At 43.6% G+C, this 18543-nt stretch overlaps 1 protein-coding gene across 5 annotated transcripts in view; it reads right to left on the bottom strand.

Moving 5' to 3' along the window:
• The window catches only part of LOC130365077 (histone H3-like centromeric protein A), a 32916-nt gene that overhangs the window by 6719 nt on the left and 7654 nt on the right, over positions 1 to 18543 (bottom strand). For all 5 annotated transcript variants that reach the window (XM_056568839.1, XM_056568838.1, XM_056568836.1 and 2 more), the window contains exon 2: positions 12278 to 12469. In XM_056568839.1, coding sequence (XP_056424814.1) covers positions 12278 to 12455 — 178 coding nt within the window. In that variant the 5' untranslated portion in view covers positions 12456 to 12469. The remainder of the gene's footprint in view (positions 1 to 12277; positions 12470 to 18543) is intronic.

Genomic DNA, 18543 nt, shown 5'->3' with positions numbered 1-18543 from the left:
GTAAGCACACAAGCCTAGACAGTAAAAAAAAAAAAAAAAAAAAAAGCTCTGTTGATTGCACTCAGCAAAAAAAACAAGGCCCTGGCCAGATACTCCACCTATATAGTGGGAACAGCGAGATGGCATCATCTTGGCGGCAGAAAAAAGCGCAACAAAATAGTCCATCCGGGGGAGGGGAAAACAAGGGTTTTTGAGATGAAAACTCAAGTACAGACCCATGCCAAGCACCCTGATCCCCTTACCCCCTGGAAAGGGAATTGGCAAAACACGGTGGGCGCAGTAGGAGCAAGGAAATGGTGTCCCACCACCACGGGACAAGTACTGGGTGGACGGAGCCCCCAGCTGCAACCATCGCTGTCTTTAGGAGCCACCTGTGTTCCAAGAGGGATCGGAATCCTGTACACTGGAGCTGGGCAAAAAATACAAGATGTGTTGAGAGCCATTCCAGACAGTAACGAGTAGGTGCCTGAGCCACCCCGGACAGAAACCCCGGAAAAAAAAATAAAAAAAAAAAACACACACATGGAGGAATAAGGAGTGGCTGAACTGACTCCTAATGGTGCCAGACACCAAGGCTGCAGACGCAGACTCAGGAGATGAAGAATGAATGTAGAGCAGGAAAAATGCAGACACAGTGTGACTTACAGGTAGAAAGGGTCCCAAGAACCCACAGGTACACACTCTGAGGAACTGCACCTGGAAAGAGAGACAGCGGACTGCAGCATCAACGGGGGAGGCAACAAGGTGGATTAGAACACCATGCAGACAGAGTCTGGCTATGTGGCAAAGGGACTGTGGTCACGCCGGGTCCCGCATACGGAAACACAGTGGAGTGAGATACCAGTCTGTAGACAGAGCAGCAGGCATGCAGAGAGGGACCTGGCCAAGTAGGCAACCCTGTAAACCAGTATATGGTGCATTGTATAAGGCCCATGGGTAAACTCACTCGAAACTACATCATGGCAGTGGGTAACCTGAACTACAGACCACGGGGTGAAAGTGTATGGTAGAGGACCCGACGTAGTAGTAGTAGTAAGGCATGCAGAAAACGGTCTGGCCGGCAGGTATAGGATTCCTGAGCACCCAGGGTCACCCCATTCAACCTTCCACAGAAAGCGGGGTACTAGAGTGTGGCCTATCCAACGGGCGACCTGGTGCTGTAGAAAACCCAAAAGACGAAGGATTGTCCGACTACAGGTATACGGGATTGATGCTAGTGACCCTACTCCAGATCCCTCACCCAGCAGTGAGGTACGGGAAACCTGGCTATGTCCGCGGCAGCCCAGAGGTCAGAGACAGATGGCGGCGAAAACAGTGTAGACAACAGTCTGGCTGAACAAGAACACCCCCAGGTGGTTCACAAAAAAGGAACAGGCAGACAGACCATAACTGTGCCCTTTTGTCATAGGTGGAAGGGCGGGGAGGCAGAGAAACCCCACCCCCTGGGAGATAGAAGGAGGCAGAGGAGCTGTTGAATGCATCCTTGACATCCCGTATAGTGTCCATGGGACATGCTGGGTCAGTTCTACGTATACAGCGCACAGCAGTGGGGTACCGGAACTCCAGCCGCAAAAACATCAGTCGTGCGATGTGTGACAGGCGGCAGAAGAAAACATTCAGACAACTGTCTGGCTTACCGTATGGATCCATAGTGGACAGCAAGTCATTCTGTCAAGCACATCACACAGGCGCGAGGTACCGGAAGTCCAGTCGCAGATACACCAGCCATGTGATGTGTGACAGGTGGTGTAGGAAACCATGCAGACCACTGTCTGGCTAACAGGTATGGGTCCATAGAAAACAACAAGTTATTTGGTCAGCACCTCGCACAGTAGTGAGGTACCGGAACTCCAGCCGCAGATACATCAGCCTTTTGCTGTATAACAGGCGGTGTAGGCAACCATGCAGACCACTGTCTGGCTTAATGGTATGGATCCATAGTAGACAACGGGTCACTCCGTCGGACACCTCGCCCAGTAGCAAGGTACCGGAACTCCAGACGCAGATACATCAGCTGTGTGTTGTGTGACAAACTGTGTATGTACCATGCAGACCACTGTCTGGCTTACTGGTATGGGTCCATAGTAGACAATGTGTCATTCCGTCGGTCACCTCCCACCGTAGTGAGGTACCAGAACTCGAGCAGTAGACACCTCAGCTGTGTGATGTGACAGGCGGCGTAGTAAACCATGTAGACCACTGTCTGGCTTACTGGTATGGGTCCATAGTAGACAATGAGTTATTCCATCAGTCACCTCACACAGTAGTGAGGTACCGGAATCCAGCCGCAGGTGCATCAGCTGTGTTGTGTGACAGGCGGTGTAGGAAACCATGCAGACCACGGTCTGGTTTACTGGTATGGGTCAATATTGTACAACGGGTCAATCCTTCGGACTCCACACCCCAGCAGTGGGGTATCGGAGTGTCCGCCGCAGACACAGCAGCTAAGAAATGAGTGACTGGCGAGACTACGGTCTTGCAAAATGATATAAGGTCCCATCCATGCCCATGCAGGAATATCCTCATGGAGACTTTGCGCTGGATGTGGGAATCCGGAGCACTAGCTACGGATGTGGTAGCCTGTGGAGAAGGGAATCACATAGCATGACATGCCAAGAACACCTCCAGGATGGGTGGCCGGCAGACCTGATAGATGAGGAATCGCAAAAGAAACCTGAGCGTCTGCCAGGATTACACAACAAAAATTGCCCATTGTATGGCACTCAGTGGTAGGAGAGACAGACTGCTGGAATATATCTCTCAGAAATTCCCAAGAGAAAACCTGGACACAACCCGCCATTGCCATTTACATATGCTCAAGGATAGGGAGCAAAAAAATGCAGGATTAGGAATGCAGAGGGATACCTCAAGCAGCTCATGTCTTGTGTATAGCAGGTCACCTTCCAGGGAGACAAACAAATAAAGCAGCTCCCAAAACAGATCCTCAGAAAGTACCCTGTAGATATTGCCGTCCGAGGCTGCCGAAGATTTCTTCAGACAGCTTTTTAGTCACCTGCATCAAGTCATGCTGAGACAGACAGGACGAGCAAGGAAATAGGGGGACCCGGACCCTAGGTACAACCCGAGAAGATGGCTGTTGGCGGGAAGGGGTTAACGGTGCATACTCTTATGACCCGTGCCCCTTAACCGCAATTGGGGGGGGGGGGGGGGGGGGGGGGGACAGGTAGCACCATACTCCTGAACCCCCACCTGGGAAAAAAAAATAAAGGAAAACAAAAAGGGAGTAAGAATCTAACTAAACAGCCCTTACTAGAAAATAATAAAAAGACAAGGTCTGGGGAGCTCCCAGACCTGTGTCTTGCTTTCTGCTGACACTAGCTAAAACTGATTACCTCACTGCAGGTGGGCTGGTAAATCCTGCCGAGGAGCAGACTATTTTTTCCTAGTGTCAGGGCCTACTAGTGGCAAGAGCATATACCCATCAGTAGGGATGTCCCGATACAGATACTGGTATCGGGGCCGATACTAGCCATTTGCATGGTATCGGGTCGTTTAATGTCCCCGATACCTGGTGCCGCCCTGCTGCCCCGTTCTTCCATCCTCCTGTCCGCATCATAGTGTTCCATTGAGGAGCATGCGACACACACGTCACTCGGCCTCCTCCCCTGCGTCCAGCGTAATGCTACGCAGGAAGCAGAGTGACGTGTATGTCACATGCTTCTCCAAAGGACGACACGATGCGGACCGGAGGACGGGAGAACGGGGCAGCAGAGCGGCAGCACCAGCACCCGACAGAGGAGGTGAGCCGCCTTCAAGGAGGGGGCTGCTACTAATGTCTAAATGGAGGGGCCCTGCTGCTGTCTAAAAGGGGGGGGGGGGGCTGCTGCTGTCTAAAAGGGGGGGGGCCCTGCTGCTGTCTAATGAGGGGGGGGCCTGCTGCTGTCAGATTCCCTTTAAAATATAAGTACTCGTACTTGGTATCGGCGAGTACTAGAATTAAAGTGTCGGTACTCGTACTCGGTCTTAAATAAAAAAAAAATAAAAAATAAATAAAAAATGGTATTGGGACATCCCTACCCATCAGTAAGGTGTCCACCAATGGAGAGCGACCGAGAAAGTACATCATTCTACTGTTTACCGAAAACGGAATGAGGCCTACAAAGAAAAGAACACAGTACAAACAGTGAAATATGGTGGAGGTTCAATTATGATTTGGGGTTGTTCTGCTGCCTACCATGAATGTGTGCAAGGCATCATGGATTACCAACGGATTTTGGGTCGCACTGTACAGCCCAGTGTCAGAAAGCTGGGTTTGCGTCCGAGATCTTGGGTCTTCCAGCATAAATGACCCCAAAATACATAAAAAAGCACCCAGAAATGGATGGCAAAGCGCTGGAGAGTTCTGAAGTGGCCAGCAATGAGTCCAGATCTAAATCCCATTGAACACCTGTACAGAGGTATTAAATTTGCTGTTAGTAAAATTTGCCCTTCCAATAAGAGAGACCTGGAGCAGTTTGCAAAGAAAGAGTGGTCCAACATTCCGACTGAGAGGTGTAAGAAGCTTATTGATGGTTATAGGAAGTGACTGATTTCAGTTATTTTTTCCAAACAGTGTGCAACCAAATATTAAGTTAAGGGTGCCAATAATTTTGTCCAGCCCATTTTTGGAGTTTGGTGTGACATTATGTCCAATTTGCATGTGTATAGCAAAACATGTGTTACTGCAATCCTTTTCTGTGAGAAATACTTAATTTTCTTGAAAAATTTCAGGGGGCCAACATTTACGGCCATGACTGTATATGGAGGTCTAATGTTATGCTATTTGAATTGATAAAATCAGAGGTGCTGTTAGGAGAGGTGCAAAATAGTGTCAAGCTTCCATATTAAATAAAAATATTTTAATTTAATTCTACATAATATTTGGTAGGCACTTGATGCGTTTTTTTTTAGGCCATAGATTGTGGACAATGGAATGTCAGAGGTAAACAAGTGGTGGTTTAGAAAGCACACAATGAGGGACATTTATCAATGTTTGCTTATGTATTCTTTTTTTTTTAGTAATTTTTTCCTTACATTTTTTTTGCTTATGTCTGACTTATTTATCAACTGGTTTCAGCCTGTTGATAATTTTCTTTCACGTAAGCAATTTTTCCTTTTTTACTTTGGTAGTAGCTTTTTCTGCTCCATGTTTGAGCTGGAGTAAATTTTGTCAATTTTTAACCCTGTTGCGACTTTTTTTGCGCAGTTGCGACTGTCGCAGTTAATAAATACCTGACTACCCGTAGTCCATTTTAAAATTATTACTACGTAGTTAATTTTTGGAAGACTTGCTTTTCTCGCTTTCCAGTCAAAATGTCGCACGAAAAAGCACGTAGTCGCAGTTGCGACAATTTTGCGGAAATTATAGTAAAGAAAACCTGACTAAACCCGTTGATAAATGTCCATAAATGTTTTTGTTTTTTTATTAGAAATGTTAGTCGCTGTGTTAACTTAAGCCACTATGTTTAAGGGAGCCTCTAGTACCTAAATGAATGAATAAGTGTTCTCTTATTGTAAAAGTCTTTACCTTTATCAAAGAGAGGTTTATTAAAGCGTACCCGTCAGATTTTTTATTTATTTATTTAGTTATTTTTTTAAATATATCACTCAGTACCTAATCCTGACCATGTACATCTAACTTTGTGTCTAGCACCTTTATTTTTTTATTACACTTGTAATTAAGCTTACTAGTCTGAATTCCTCTCAAATGGAGAGGGCGTGGCCTCACTGTGCAGGTCTCCGCCCCCTCCCTCAGCATGCTGTCTGCTCACATCTCTCCTAGCATTAGCAAAACTACAACTCCCAGCTTGTCCTCACTGACAGTAGCGGACACAAGCTGACAGTGGGAGGATTTTTCCTCTAGCTGTGAGCCCTGCACTCACAGCTGTCAATCAAGGAAGTGTGTCCATGACATAGGTGATGATGCATGGACACAGCAGGACTAGTACGTGTCCAAGCAGGCAGGGGGGGCAGTTGTTTGACTGGCTTTTTCAGTATGAAATACTGAAAATTTTCGAATTAAAGCAATTGCAAAACCTATTGGTTGTACATGCTTTACAATATATCAAAAGTTTTTGTATCTGACAGTAAAATAAGGGGGATCGGGGGTGTCTAAGAAACCCTGATCGCCCTGAAGGGATAGGAGTGAGGTGGCAGGGGTGCCACCCTCCTATCCCTGCTATTGGTTGGTCAGGGATAGATCAGGGGCGGGGTTAAAGTTCGGTTCCCCCGTTCTGCCCACCCACGGTAGTCAGGACAGAACGGGGGAACTGTTGTGTGACCGCCGGCGGCAGCGGAGGTCACTTACCTGTGGTGATCCTGCAGACTATGGAAGCCAGTGAGTTGCCTAGCAACATCGGGGGGGCTACAGTTTGGAGACCACTATACAGTGGTCTCTAAACTGTAGCCCTCCAGCTGTTGCAAAACTACAACTCCCAGCATGCCCAGACAGCTGTTTGGGCATACTGGGATTTGTAGTTTTGCAACAGCTGGAGGGCTACAGTTTGGAGATCACTGTGCAGCGGTCTCTAAACTGTGGCCCTCTAGATCTTGCAAAACTACAACTCCAAGCATGCACGAACAGCAAAAGGCTATCTCGCCATGCTGGGAGTTGTAGTTGCGTACCTCCAGCTGTTGTATAACTACATCTCCCAGCATGCCCTTTGGCGATCAGTACATGCTGGGAGTTGTAGTTTTGCAACAGCTGGAGGCACACTGGTTGGAAAATACTGAGTTGGGTAACAGAACCTAACTGAAGGTTTTCCAACCAGTGTGCCTCCAGCTGTTGCAAAAGTACAACTCCCAGCATGGTTTGTCAGTGCATGTTGGGAGTTGTAGTTTTGCAACAGCTGGAGGTTTTCCCCACACAGTGAGTTTCCTGCTCCAAGTTTGAGCTGAGGAAAAATTTCCGCCAGAGCACAAACTCCTAGCGGGAAACTCACCGTAACCCCCCACAAGTGGGAATGTACCCTAAAAACACTACACTAACACATAATAAAGGGTAAAACACTACATATACACCCCCTTACACTGTCTTCCCCCCCCCCCCCCCCAAAAAAAAAGGAAAACATACCGTACGGTACGGCAGTGTTTCCAAAACAGAGCCTCCAGCTGCTGCAAAACAACTCCCAGCATTTACGGACAGACACTGACTGTCCAGGCATGCTGGGAATTTAGCAAAAGCTGGAGGCACCCTGTTTGGGAATCACTGGCGTAGAATACTCCTATGTTCACCCCTATGCAATCCCTAATTTAGTCCTCAAATGCACATGGCGCGCTCTCGCTTTGGAGCCCTGTCGTATTTCAAGGAAACAGTTTAGGGCCACATAAGGGATATTTCCGTACTCGGGAGCAATATTTTTTGGGGGGGGCTTTTTCTCCTTTTCCCCCTTATGAAAACACTAACATGCTGGTGTTGCCCTTTACTTTTTATTTTCACAAGAGGTAAAAAGGAAAAAAGACCCCAAAAATTTGTAACGCATTTTCGCGGGAGTGAGAGTGAACTATGTACATTTGAGGCCTAAATTGGTGATTTGCACAGGGGTGGCTGATTTTACAGCGGTTCTGACAAACGCAAAAAAAAAAATAAATACCCATGTGTGACCCCATTTTGGAAACTACACCCCTCACGGAACGTAACCAGGGGTATAGTGAGCCTTAACACCCCACAGGTGTTTGACGAATTTTCGTTAAATCTGGATTGGAAAAAAAAAAAAAAAAACACTATTTTTTTTTATTAATTTATTTTTAACTAAAATGCTGGTGTTACCCTAAATGTTTCATTTTTAAAAGGGATAACAGGAAAAAAAAAAAAAAAAAAAAGCCTCCCAAAATTTGTAACCCCCATTTCTTCTGAGTAAGAACATACCCCATATGTGGATGTTAAGTGCTCTACGGGCGAACTACAGTGCTCAGAAGTGAAGGAGCTCCATTGGGCTTGGGGAGAGGGAATTGAAGGCCATGTGTGTTTACAAAGCCCCCATAGTGCCAAAACAGTGGAACCCTCCCACATGTGACCCCATTTTGGAAAAACTACAACCCTCACTTGGCATTTTTCACCAAAAAATTTACCACCAACAAAAAGTAGAATATGTCACGATAAAACAATCTCGGAATCAGAATGAAAAGTAAAAGCATCCCATAGTAATTAACCCGTTAACGACCATGGACGATCCACTGTGGAGGTAGCTGAAGAGCTTACCTCTGCTTCACTGCCGACTCCGGCGCTCAGAATGATAAAGCCTTTCTCAATTGAGAGCAGAGCACACAGATCAATGTGGTTCTATGGAACCACATTGATCTGTATGAGGAATCAAATGATTCCTCCTAAAAGTCCCCTAAAAGTGTAAAAAAAAATTAAATATAATATATTATATATATATATAAATGTAAAAACACACATTAACCCCTTCCTTATTAAAAGTGTCACTCCCTTTTCCCAAATTCCATATAAAAAAAAATATAAACATAATAAAAATAAACATGTGGTATCATCGCGTGTGTAAATGTCTGATCTATTATATATCGTTAATTAAACCATACGGTCAATGGCGTACGCGCAAAAAAAGTCCAAAGTCCAAAATAGCGTATTTTTGGTCCCTTTTTTCATACCATAAAAAAAAAAGGAATAAAAAGTGATCAAGAAGTCCTATTAAAACAAAAATTTTACCGATTAAAACTTGAAATCACAGTGTAAAAAATTAGCCCTCAAACCACCCCGTACACGGAAAAGTAAAAAAGTTATAGGGGTCAGAAGAGAACAATTTTAAATGTATTCATTTAATTAATAAAGAGGTGTAATTTTTTATGAAAAATGCACTGCGTAGAAACGGAAACCCCCTAAATTTACAAAATGGTGTTTTTTCTTCAATTTCTCTGTAAGAGAAATCTAATGGATTCCTCCGCTAGGAGAAGAGCGGAGACCCTCTTACCTTGCTCAGTCGCATCCAAGCTGGGTTTGATTGCTCCAAGCCTGAGCTACAGGATTGAGCAATCGAGCCCCTATCTCGCTGATCCATGCAAAGCTATGGCTTTGCAGGGATCAGGGTAAAAGATTAGTGTGTGCAGTGCTATAGCACTAAAAAAAAAAAAAAAAAAAAAGTGGAAAAAAAATTATATATAAGTTAACAAAGGTCATTTAACCCCCTTCCCTAATAAAAGTTTGAATCACCTCCCTTTTCCCATAAAAAAAAAACCCAAAAAACTAAAACATATGTGGTATCGCCGCGTGCGTAAATGTCTGAACTATAAAAAAAGTCCAACATAGCGTATTTTTGGTCACTTTTTATATCATAAAAAAAAAAGGGATTAAAAACCGATCAAAAAGTCCGATCAATGCAAAAATGGTACCGATAAAAACTTCAGATTACGGCGCAAAAAACATTAGCCCTCATACCGGCCCGTACGCAGAAAAATAAAAAAGTTATAGGGGTCAGAAGATGACAATTTTAACCCCTTAAGGACGCAGGGTTTTTCAGTTTTTTGCACTTTTGTTTTTTCCTCCTTACCTTTTAAAAATCATAACCCTTTAAATTTTCCACCTAAAAATCGATATTATGGCTTATTTTTTGCATCACCAATTCTAATTTGCAGTGACATTAGTCATTATACCCAAAAATTCACGTCGAAACGAAAAAAAAAAAAAAATAGTGCGACAAAATCGAAGAAAAAAAACGCCATTTTGTTACTTTTGGTGGCTTCCGTTTCTACGCAGTGCATATTTCGGTAAAAATGACACATTATTATTCTGTAGGTCCATACGGTTAAAATGATACCCTACTTATATAGGTTTCATTTTTTTCGTACTTCTGGAAAAAATCATTACTACATGCAGGAAAATTTATACGTAAAAAAAAAAAATGTCCTCTTCTGACCCCTATAACTTTTCTATTTTTTCCACGTACAGGGAGGTATGAGGACTCATTATTTGCGCCGTGATCTGAAGTTTTTAATCGGTACCATTTTTGTTTTGATCAGACTTTTTGATCACTTTTTATAAATTTTTTAATGGTATAAAAAGTGACCAAAAATACGCTTTTTTGGACTTTGGAATTTTTTACCTGTACGCCATTGATCATGCGGTTTAATTAACGATATATTTTTATAGTTCGGACATTTACGCACGCGGCGATACAACATGTTTATTTTTATTTACACCGTTTTTTTTTTTTTTTTATGGGTAAAGGGGGGTGATTCAAACTTTTATTAGGGAAGGGGTTAAATTACCATTATTAACACTTTTTTTTTTTTACTCTTTTTTTGCAGTGTTATAGGTCCCATAGGGACCTATAACACTGCACACACTGATCTGTATTAACATGCCTGCGATCAGGGTTATCTGCACTTGACTGCTCCTGCCTGGATCTCAGGCACGGAGCAGTCATTCGTCGATCGGACACCGAGGAGGCAGGTAAGGGCCCTCCCGGTGTCCTGTAAGCTGTTCGGGACGCCGCGATTTCACTGCGGCGGTCCCGAACAGCCCGACTGAGCAGCCGGGTTACTTTCACTTCAGACGCGGCGGTCAGCTTTGATTGCCGCTTACTTTCACTTCAGACGCGGCGGTCAGCTTTGATTGCCGCATTTGAAGGGTTAATACAGGGCATCACTGTGATCGGTGATTTCCTGTATTAGCCGCGAGTCCCGGCCTTTGATAGCCGCCGGGACAGATATCGGGGACATCGCGTGACCGCGGGAGCCGGCAGAGGACGTAAATATACATCCTTCGTCGTTAAGGGGTTAAACGTATAAAATTTTCCTGCATGTAGTTATGATTTTTTCCAGAAGTACGACAAAGTCAAACCTATATAAAAAAGGTATCATTTTCACCGTATGGACCTACAGAATAATGATAAGGTGTCATTTTTACCGAAAAATGCACTGCGTAGAAACGGAAGCCCCGAAAAGTTACAAAATTACATTTTTTTCTTCAATTTTGTCGCACAATAAATTTATTTTTTCCATTTCGCCGTAGATTTTTTGGTAAAATGACAATGTCATTGCAAAGTAGAATTGGTGGCGCAAAAAATAAGCCATCATATGGAATTTTATGTGCAAAATTGAAAGCGTTATGATTTTTAGACGGTGATGATGAAAAAATGAAAATGCAAAAACGGAGTCCTTAAGGGGTTACAACTTTAAATCACTTCCCCTTTCCCCCAATTTCCATATAAAAAATATGTAAACATAATAAACAAACAATTATTGGCATTGTTACGTGCGTAATTGTCCGAACTATTAAAATAAAACATTATTTATCCCGTACACTGAAGGGCGTAAATGTTAAATAATTAAGGTTGTATTAATAATGCAGGTTGTATTATGGGGCGTATGGCTTTATTGCATGTGATACCTTTGAACTATATTCAATTGTCGTATTTGCCTAGCATTATGTGTATTGACTAGCAGTATTTGCCCCTGGGATATCTATGTATGTGAGTTGGTTGGAGGTTTAGGTGGATAGTTACATCTAGAGACAGGAACTCACGGTGGGGTTTCATGGCCCCATGGATGTGGAGTAAGCTTGGTGGAAGCTTTTTAATGTGTTATAAGTCCTTTTTGTCATGTTTAATTATAATTATAGATTTGCAGTATTAGACACTTATCACCTATCCACAGGATAGGTGATAAGTGTCTGAACACTGGGACCCCCCGTGATCTCCTGTAGGATGCCCCGGACAACACGCCCCCTCCATTTATCTCTATGAGAGAGGTGGAAATGCAGCGTTCGTGCATCCCAGCCTCTCCCATAGAGCTGTATGGAGGGGGCATGTCGTCGACCTAAGTGAGGTCAACGACACACTCATTAGCCACGAAAATGCCAGGTCCCTGTATGGGAGATTGCGGGGGGGTCCTGCGGATAGTTGATAAGTGTCTAACACTGCAATACTCCTTTAATAAAGATTTGTCTATTTCTTGTAATTAGGTGTGCGCTTAATATTTGTTGTATGAGTTTTCCTTGGGTTCTTGTTTGAATATGGTTGCATCAAGCAGCACCCTTTGTGTTGTTATTTATTGTACAAAGGCTTGAGCCTACCTTCATGGTGCTTTAGCATGTGTGTCGCTTGAAATTTAGGAGTTAAAGAAGGAAAATAACTTAAGTACCTGTTTCAAAAGATTTTTAAATACCTGCACGGATTAGTTATATTAACCCTTCAGAGAGGTGACTAGGTGATTTTAGTGTTTTCATTCCTGTTAGGACCACTGAGAGTCCCCTCCATGGTGCACAGCTATTTCTCATTCTCTCCATTTCAGGGGTCGGCACCAGGGCCGAGTTGTTTACCAGTAGCACGCGCAAACCGAGGAGACGGTCCAGGATTCTCCCGTGAAGTCGATGCTACAGGTTCCTTTGGTGGCGCTGACGTTCTAGGCTTCTTTGGTGGTGGTGGCGTCGATTCCTCAGTCCTCTTTTGTGGAGTCTTAGTCTTCCTGCGAGAGGAGGGCTTTTGAGTTTGTCTCATGATGAAAAAATAAGCTGTTAAGACACAAGTACAGCAGAGTAAGATTCAGGGACAGTTTAACTAAATCAAGAATAGGTTACATTGAGTGGACACGTGCTCCCAACCTCATGCCTACCGCTACAGCAGCCAGAAACACAGACATGAAATACACCACACATACAGGACGTGATCGAGATGACTGTAACAGAGCACATGAACTGAATGTATACACAAAATAAAGCCATATAACAGATTTTTCTGTATTTGTATGTGGATTTTCATGTGTTAGAGATCTCAGTTTTAGTTGTGGATTAGCCATATAGAATATAAAAGGGCTAATTTATGTCCTGGCTACCCAATGTGGTTTCCATGAGAAAACATGCTAAAAAAGGTATTGAAAGAGCTTTCTTTATTCATCATTCAGTCGTCATTACAAGTCATACAATAAATTTACAAATCACACAAAACATGACAGTACAATATACAGGACGGGTTCCCTAAGCTATACACCGTACCACATGCTACGCTAACCAGGGCTGTGGAGTCAGTAGATAAATGTTCCGACTCCACAGGTTTTGTACTTCCAACTTCGACTCCCCTGTATTAATATGCGAATGTATTTATAAAAACTTACAGTTGAATCCAAGAAGCTGTTCCACCAAGCTCTTCTAGCAGAGAGAGGTAGTTGGGCAGAAGCTGCTGCCTTCTTTTTGTGTGCTGATCTGTTGCTGAAGATAGGGCAGTGGGAGGATCCAGGAAGGGGCATTTATTATAAAACATGATTTCCCTAGTAGAATCCCATAATCATGTTTAAAGTTTAATCTAACAATCAGAGTTTACAAGTTTTTATAGCCTTAGCTGAATGGCAGCAGTTTTTCCAATGGTTTACAGCTTCAGTCTTGAACTATTGACCCTCCATTCCCTTCACTTATACAAGTGTCTCTAGTCCTGCAAAAAACATTTACTTAATCCTTTATCAGTGAGAGGCTAGGTTACCCATGGGTTCCCTGTAACAGCAGAACACAACACTAAGGAAAGTATAAGTATTGCCGCTCCTAATTGTGCGTTGCGTGCCATATAGCGAAGCACGCTTCTTCACGGTCACTTAACATGTTCGTTTTGTGGTTACGTGAGGCATGGTCTTTATTCTTACAGTAGAGAAGTCATTAATTATAACTTTTTGTTAATTGGGACATTTAAACTTGCTTTTTTTATTCCAATCTAAATTTAGTAGGAGTCGGTGCATTGTTTGCCGACGCCGACTCCAGGTACCCAAAATTTCTTCCGACTCCACAGCCATGACGCTAACACTCCGCTCCATCACTCAATATTAAAGTCGAAAAACAACAACACATTACTGTGTGAAACATGCTAAAAGCAAAAAAAAATAAAATGTATGCAAAAAAACTACTCAGTATTCCTCAACTGCAGTGTCATACTCCAGGTGGCTGGGGTTTATCCAGGAAACTGAGATATGAGGAGCTGTGGTTGCATGTAGAGCTACATGCATTGAAGCTAATGGGATGTGATTAAGGAAAATAATGCAGGCAGGAGACAGGTGCAGGGTTTCTGACCTATATACGTACCTGCATTCCGGCACCTGGTCCCTCTGAAGTTCAGCTTCTTCCAGCGCTAAATCGCGTCCTGGAGGTGGGCCCGCCGGCTGCATTTGAATATTTATGGTCACTGGTGACGTGCCTGTGCCTACTGAGTGCTCACGTGACCAACGACCATGAATATTCAAATCCAGTTGGTGGGCCCACCTCCAGCGTGCAATTCGGCCCTGGAAGTAGCCGAACTTCAGAGGGACCGGGCGCCGGACTGCAGGTATGTACTGTATCGGTCTCCTGTTCACCCGCACTATAACCCGGTGTATCGGGTTTAGTGTGGGTGAACGGGTGACAGTTTTCCTTTAAAATTCCCCAATGCAGCCACAGATGCCAGTTACCAATGGGCTACAACTATAAGGTTAGAAGGAGTAAAGGGAACATAGTAAACCTGTCTGCCTAAGGGTAGGGTCACACACAGCGCATCAGCTTCGTATTTGTAGATGCTCTCTGTCTGCAGTACCGGAGTTACTGCAAAGCAATTCACTATGCAAATGTTCTGAAGCCTCCTCAGTCACTAAAACCACAATCTGCAATATTACAGTAAAGGAAGGGGGGAGACGCAGCTGCAGTTTTTCTCTGTGAGAAGAGACAAGGTATTAGATTGCTGTGAGATGCTGAGTATTATTCTAAGATGTAGAGAGGGAAAGAAGGAAAGATGTGTTGAGATATTTGAGGACAAAAGCATAAATAACAGTGACACATGATAGCCAAAGCTTGGATTACTCTAGGTTTATCTGAGGGAGATTTTTAAAACTGATGTGAAGGCAAAGTGGAGCAGTCATCCATAGCAACCAATTAGGATGCAGCAAGTGTAGAGGGGTGATATGGTACAGGCTCAGAAGCAGAGCCCACTCCACAGGTGTCTGCCTGGTGTTTATTATAGATTAACCCCTTAGATGAAATTGTAACCAAGAGGTTATCTGAGGTGTCAGTCCTGTCAAGGCTCTGATCGCTACCATCACAAAGTGGGTGCAACTGAGATCTCCTGCCCTACACAGGCTGGACTGGGAGACTGGAGGTTTAAAACTACACTATTAGAAATAAAAAAAAATACTATTTTTCCCCCTATTTTATATCTGTTATAGAAAAAATAAAATAAAATAAAAATAAAAATAAACATTAAAAATCCCAACCTTTCCACCTTTTTTGAACTAAAACAATAGATGATATTTACATTTCTATCCGATATCTCCTCATGCACAAATGTTTCAAACTCTTCAAATATAATATTATTGATCTTCACATAGTAAATGCCTTAACTGGAGGAAAGTTTAAGGATAATCAAAAAGTCCCATCTACCCCAAAAGAATGGCGGTAAAAACTACGTATCACGGAAAAAAAAAAAAAACTTCCTTATAAATGCAAAAAAAATTAAGTTATTGGGGTCAGAATGCAGCGAGGCAAAGGTTTTTAACATTTTTTTTTTTAATTGCTGTCTCACAACCTCCCTTTGCTCAAAAGGTACATCACATGACTGGGTTTGCGGCAGACCATTAGGCGGTCAGGGGAGTTGAATCACGTGACAACACAAGAGTGGTATTTCTAGTACCAGCTCCCCTCAACGCCACAGTGCATCTTCCCATCCAAGCCTTGTATTGGAAATGTTCACTTACATTAGTAAGAACACTGGAAGAAATTAAACCCTGTGGAGAGGAAGAGTGATGCTGTTGTCCATCGCAACCAGATTGCGGCTTTTTTTGTTTTTTTAAAGGCCTCTGAAAAATAAAAGAAGCAATCTGATACGTTGCTATGGGCAACTGCACCACTCTTACTCTACATGGGTTTTAATAAATCTCTTCCCCTGCTTCTAGCACCTTGTCTCTCTAGTGGTTTGTCCGGGCATGAAGGGAGATACTGGTCATGGTGGTACCATAGCGGAGCAGAGAGCGCAAATAAATGTAAACGGGACCCTGTCACATCAGCCTCACCCACTCCACGTGACACAGACACACACTATGTAAGGGGTTAAAGGAAAACTGTCACATATTTTCTCCCGCACTATTGGTGGATAGTGCGGGAGACGCCGATTAAAACGAGCCCTAGCTTGGTCTGATTCGCACCGCCGTTCGCCCGCACTTGTAGTTTTAATCTCTGTGTATATCCTGCTGTAACTGGCAAAGGCGGGGCTTCTGCGGGCTAACGGACACAGACGTCAGCGCCGCTCATGAATATTCATCCCTCCTGTTCTCCCTCTCTTCACCGCTCCTAACCAGAAGGAGGGATGAATATTCATGAGCGACCCGCAGAAGCCCCGCCTTTGCCAGTTACAGCTGGATATACACAGAGATTAAAACTACAATTGCGGGCGAATGGCGGCGTGGATCAGACCAAGGTAGGGCTCGTTTTAATCAGCGTCTCCCGCACTATCCACCAGTACATGTGGATAGTGTGGGAGAAAATATGTGACAGTTTTCCTTTAACAATTCTGAGGCCAGGGGAGTGGAAATAAAAAATATATAAATAAAAACTACTTGTCCAAGGGACTAAGGCTGCTTTCACACTATGAGGTTCTCCCTTTAATACACGTACATTTGAAACAATTATTAACACACGTTAAAACAACCACATTCAAGTCAATTGGTTTTTTCGTTTACCCTTTGTCACACGTTATGGCCCATCATGACTAACGTACGTTAGTTGTGACAGGAGAAATAACGTGACAAACTAATTTTTCGCACGTCACAAGAAACGAGTAAATTAACGTATGTTATTCTTAACATTGAAGTCTATGGCCAACATACGTTAGTAAATACACCCGTTATTATAACGGACATTATTTTTACCTTGCATGCTCAGAAGAGATGACATCAGTAGACTCCTGCAGTGCTGAGGGACTACTACTACTCCCATCATGGAACAGACTTTTTTCCATGCTGGGAGTAGTAATTCTCTACTGCGGGAGTCTGCCGGTGGCTGGGGAGGTTACATTAGTGTTTGTACTACTAACCCCATCATGGAACAGACTCTGTTCCATGATGGGGGTTATAGTACAGGGGCTGAGGGATTGATTGCACCGGGTTTCACTTCTGACACCCGATGCAATCAGAAGTTATTAACCCCTTAAGGACCAATCCCATTTTGGCCTTAAGGACCAGAGCGTTTTTTGCACATCTGACCACTGTCACTTTAAACGTTAATAACTCTGGAATGCTTTTAGTTATCATTCTGATTCTGAGATTGTTTTTTCGTGACATATTCTACTTTAACATAGTAGTAAATTTTTTTGGTAACTTGCATCCTTTCTTGGTGAAAAATCCCCAAATTTTATGAAAAATTAGAAAATTTAGCATTTTTCTAACTTTGAAGCTTTCCGCTTGTAAGGAAAATGGATATTCCCCAAAAAAATTTTTTTTATTTACATATACAATATGTCTACTTTATGTCTGCATCATAAAATTGATGAGTTTTTACTTTTGGAAGACACCAGAGGGCTTCAAAGTTCAGCAGCAATTATCCAATTTTTCTGAAAATTTTCAAACTCGATATTTTTCGGGGACCAGTTCAGGTTTGAAGTGGATTTGAAGGGTCTTCATATTAGAAATACCCCATAAATGACCCCATTATAAAAACTGCACCCCCCCCCCCCCCCAAAGTATTCAAAATGACATTCAGTCAGTGTTTTAACCCTTTAGGTGTTTCACAGGAATAGCAGCAAAGTGAAGGAGAAAATTCAAAATCTTCATTTTTTACACTCACATGTTCTTGTAGACCCAATTTTTGCAAGTGGTAAAAGGAGAAAATTTTTTATTTGTAATTTGTAGCACATACCTCATATGTCTATGTAAAGTGTTCGGCGGGGGCAGTAGATGGCTCAGAAGGGAGGTAGCGACAAGGGGATTTTGGAGAGAACATTTTTCTGAAATGGTTTTTGGGGGGCATGTCACCTTTAGGAAGCCCTTAGGGTGTCAAAACAGCAAAAAAAAAAACTAAAAAAAAAAACATAGCATACCATTTAGGAAACTAGACCCCTCGGGGAATGTAACAAGGGATAAAGTGAGCCTTAATAGCCCACAGGTGTTTCATGACTTTTGCAAATGTAAAAAAGAAAAAATGCTGGGAGCTGTTGCTAAGCAACAGCAGGAGGCTGTCACTCAGCTCCAACTGCTGCTCCCCAGGTCAGTCCCTCGCCGCCGCTCCTGGGGCCCTGATCCCAACAGGGACGCCGGGGATCGGGGTCCCCAGCTGCCGGGGTCCTCTTCCCGCACCCGATCACGTCCTCTGGAAGAGGGGTGGAGCGGGTTGCGGGAGTGACACCTGCAGCAGGTGCCCTGATTGGTCGGCCAGTAAACCGGCCGACAAATCAGGGCGATCGTGAGGTGGCACCAGTGCCACCTCACCCCTGCTGGCTATGGCTGTTTGGGGCCGTCAGAGACGGCCCCGAACAGCCTGTAATTCCGGGTCACTGGATCATCGGCCGATGATCCTGACAGATACTATTCATTCATATTGCGGCAGCTGCATATGTATATAGAAGCGCTGTGGGGGGCAGATAACGCTAT

This window comes from Hyla sarda, chromosome 1 (genome assembly GCF_029499605.1).
Source record: "Hyla sarda isolate aHylSar1 chromosome 1, aHylSar1.hap1, whole genome shotgun sequence".
In the NCBI taxonomy this organism is placed as follows: domain Eukaryota; kingdom Metazoa; phylum Chordata; class Amphibia; order Anura; family Hylidae; genus Hyla; species Hyla sarda.
This window is presented reverse-complemented; position numbering and strand designations above follow the sequence as displayed.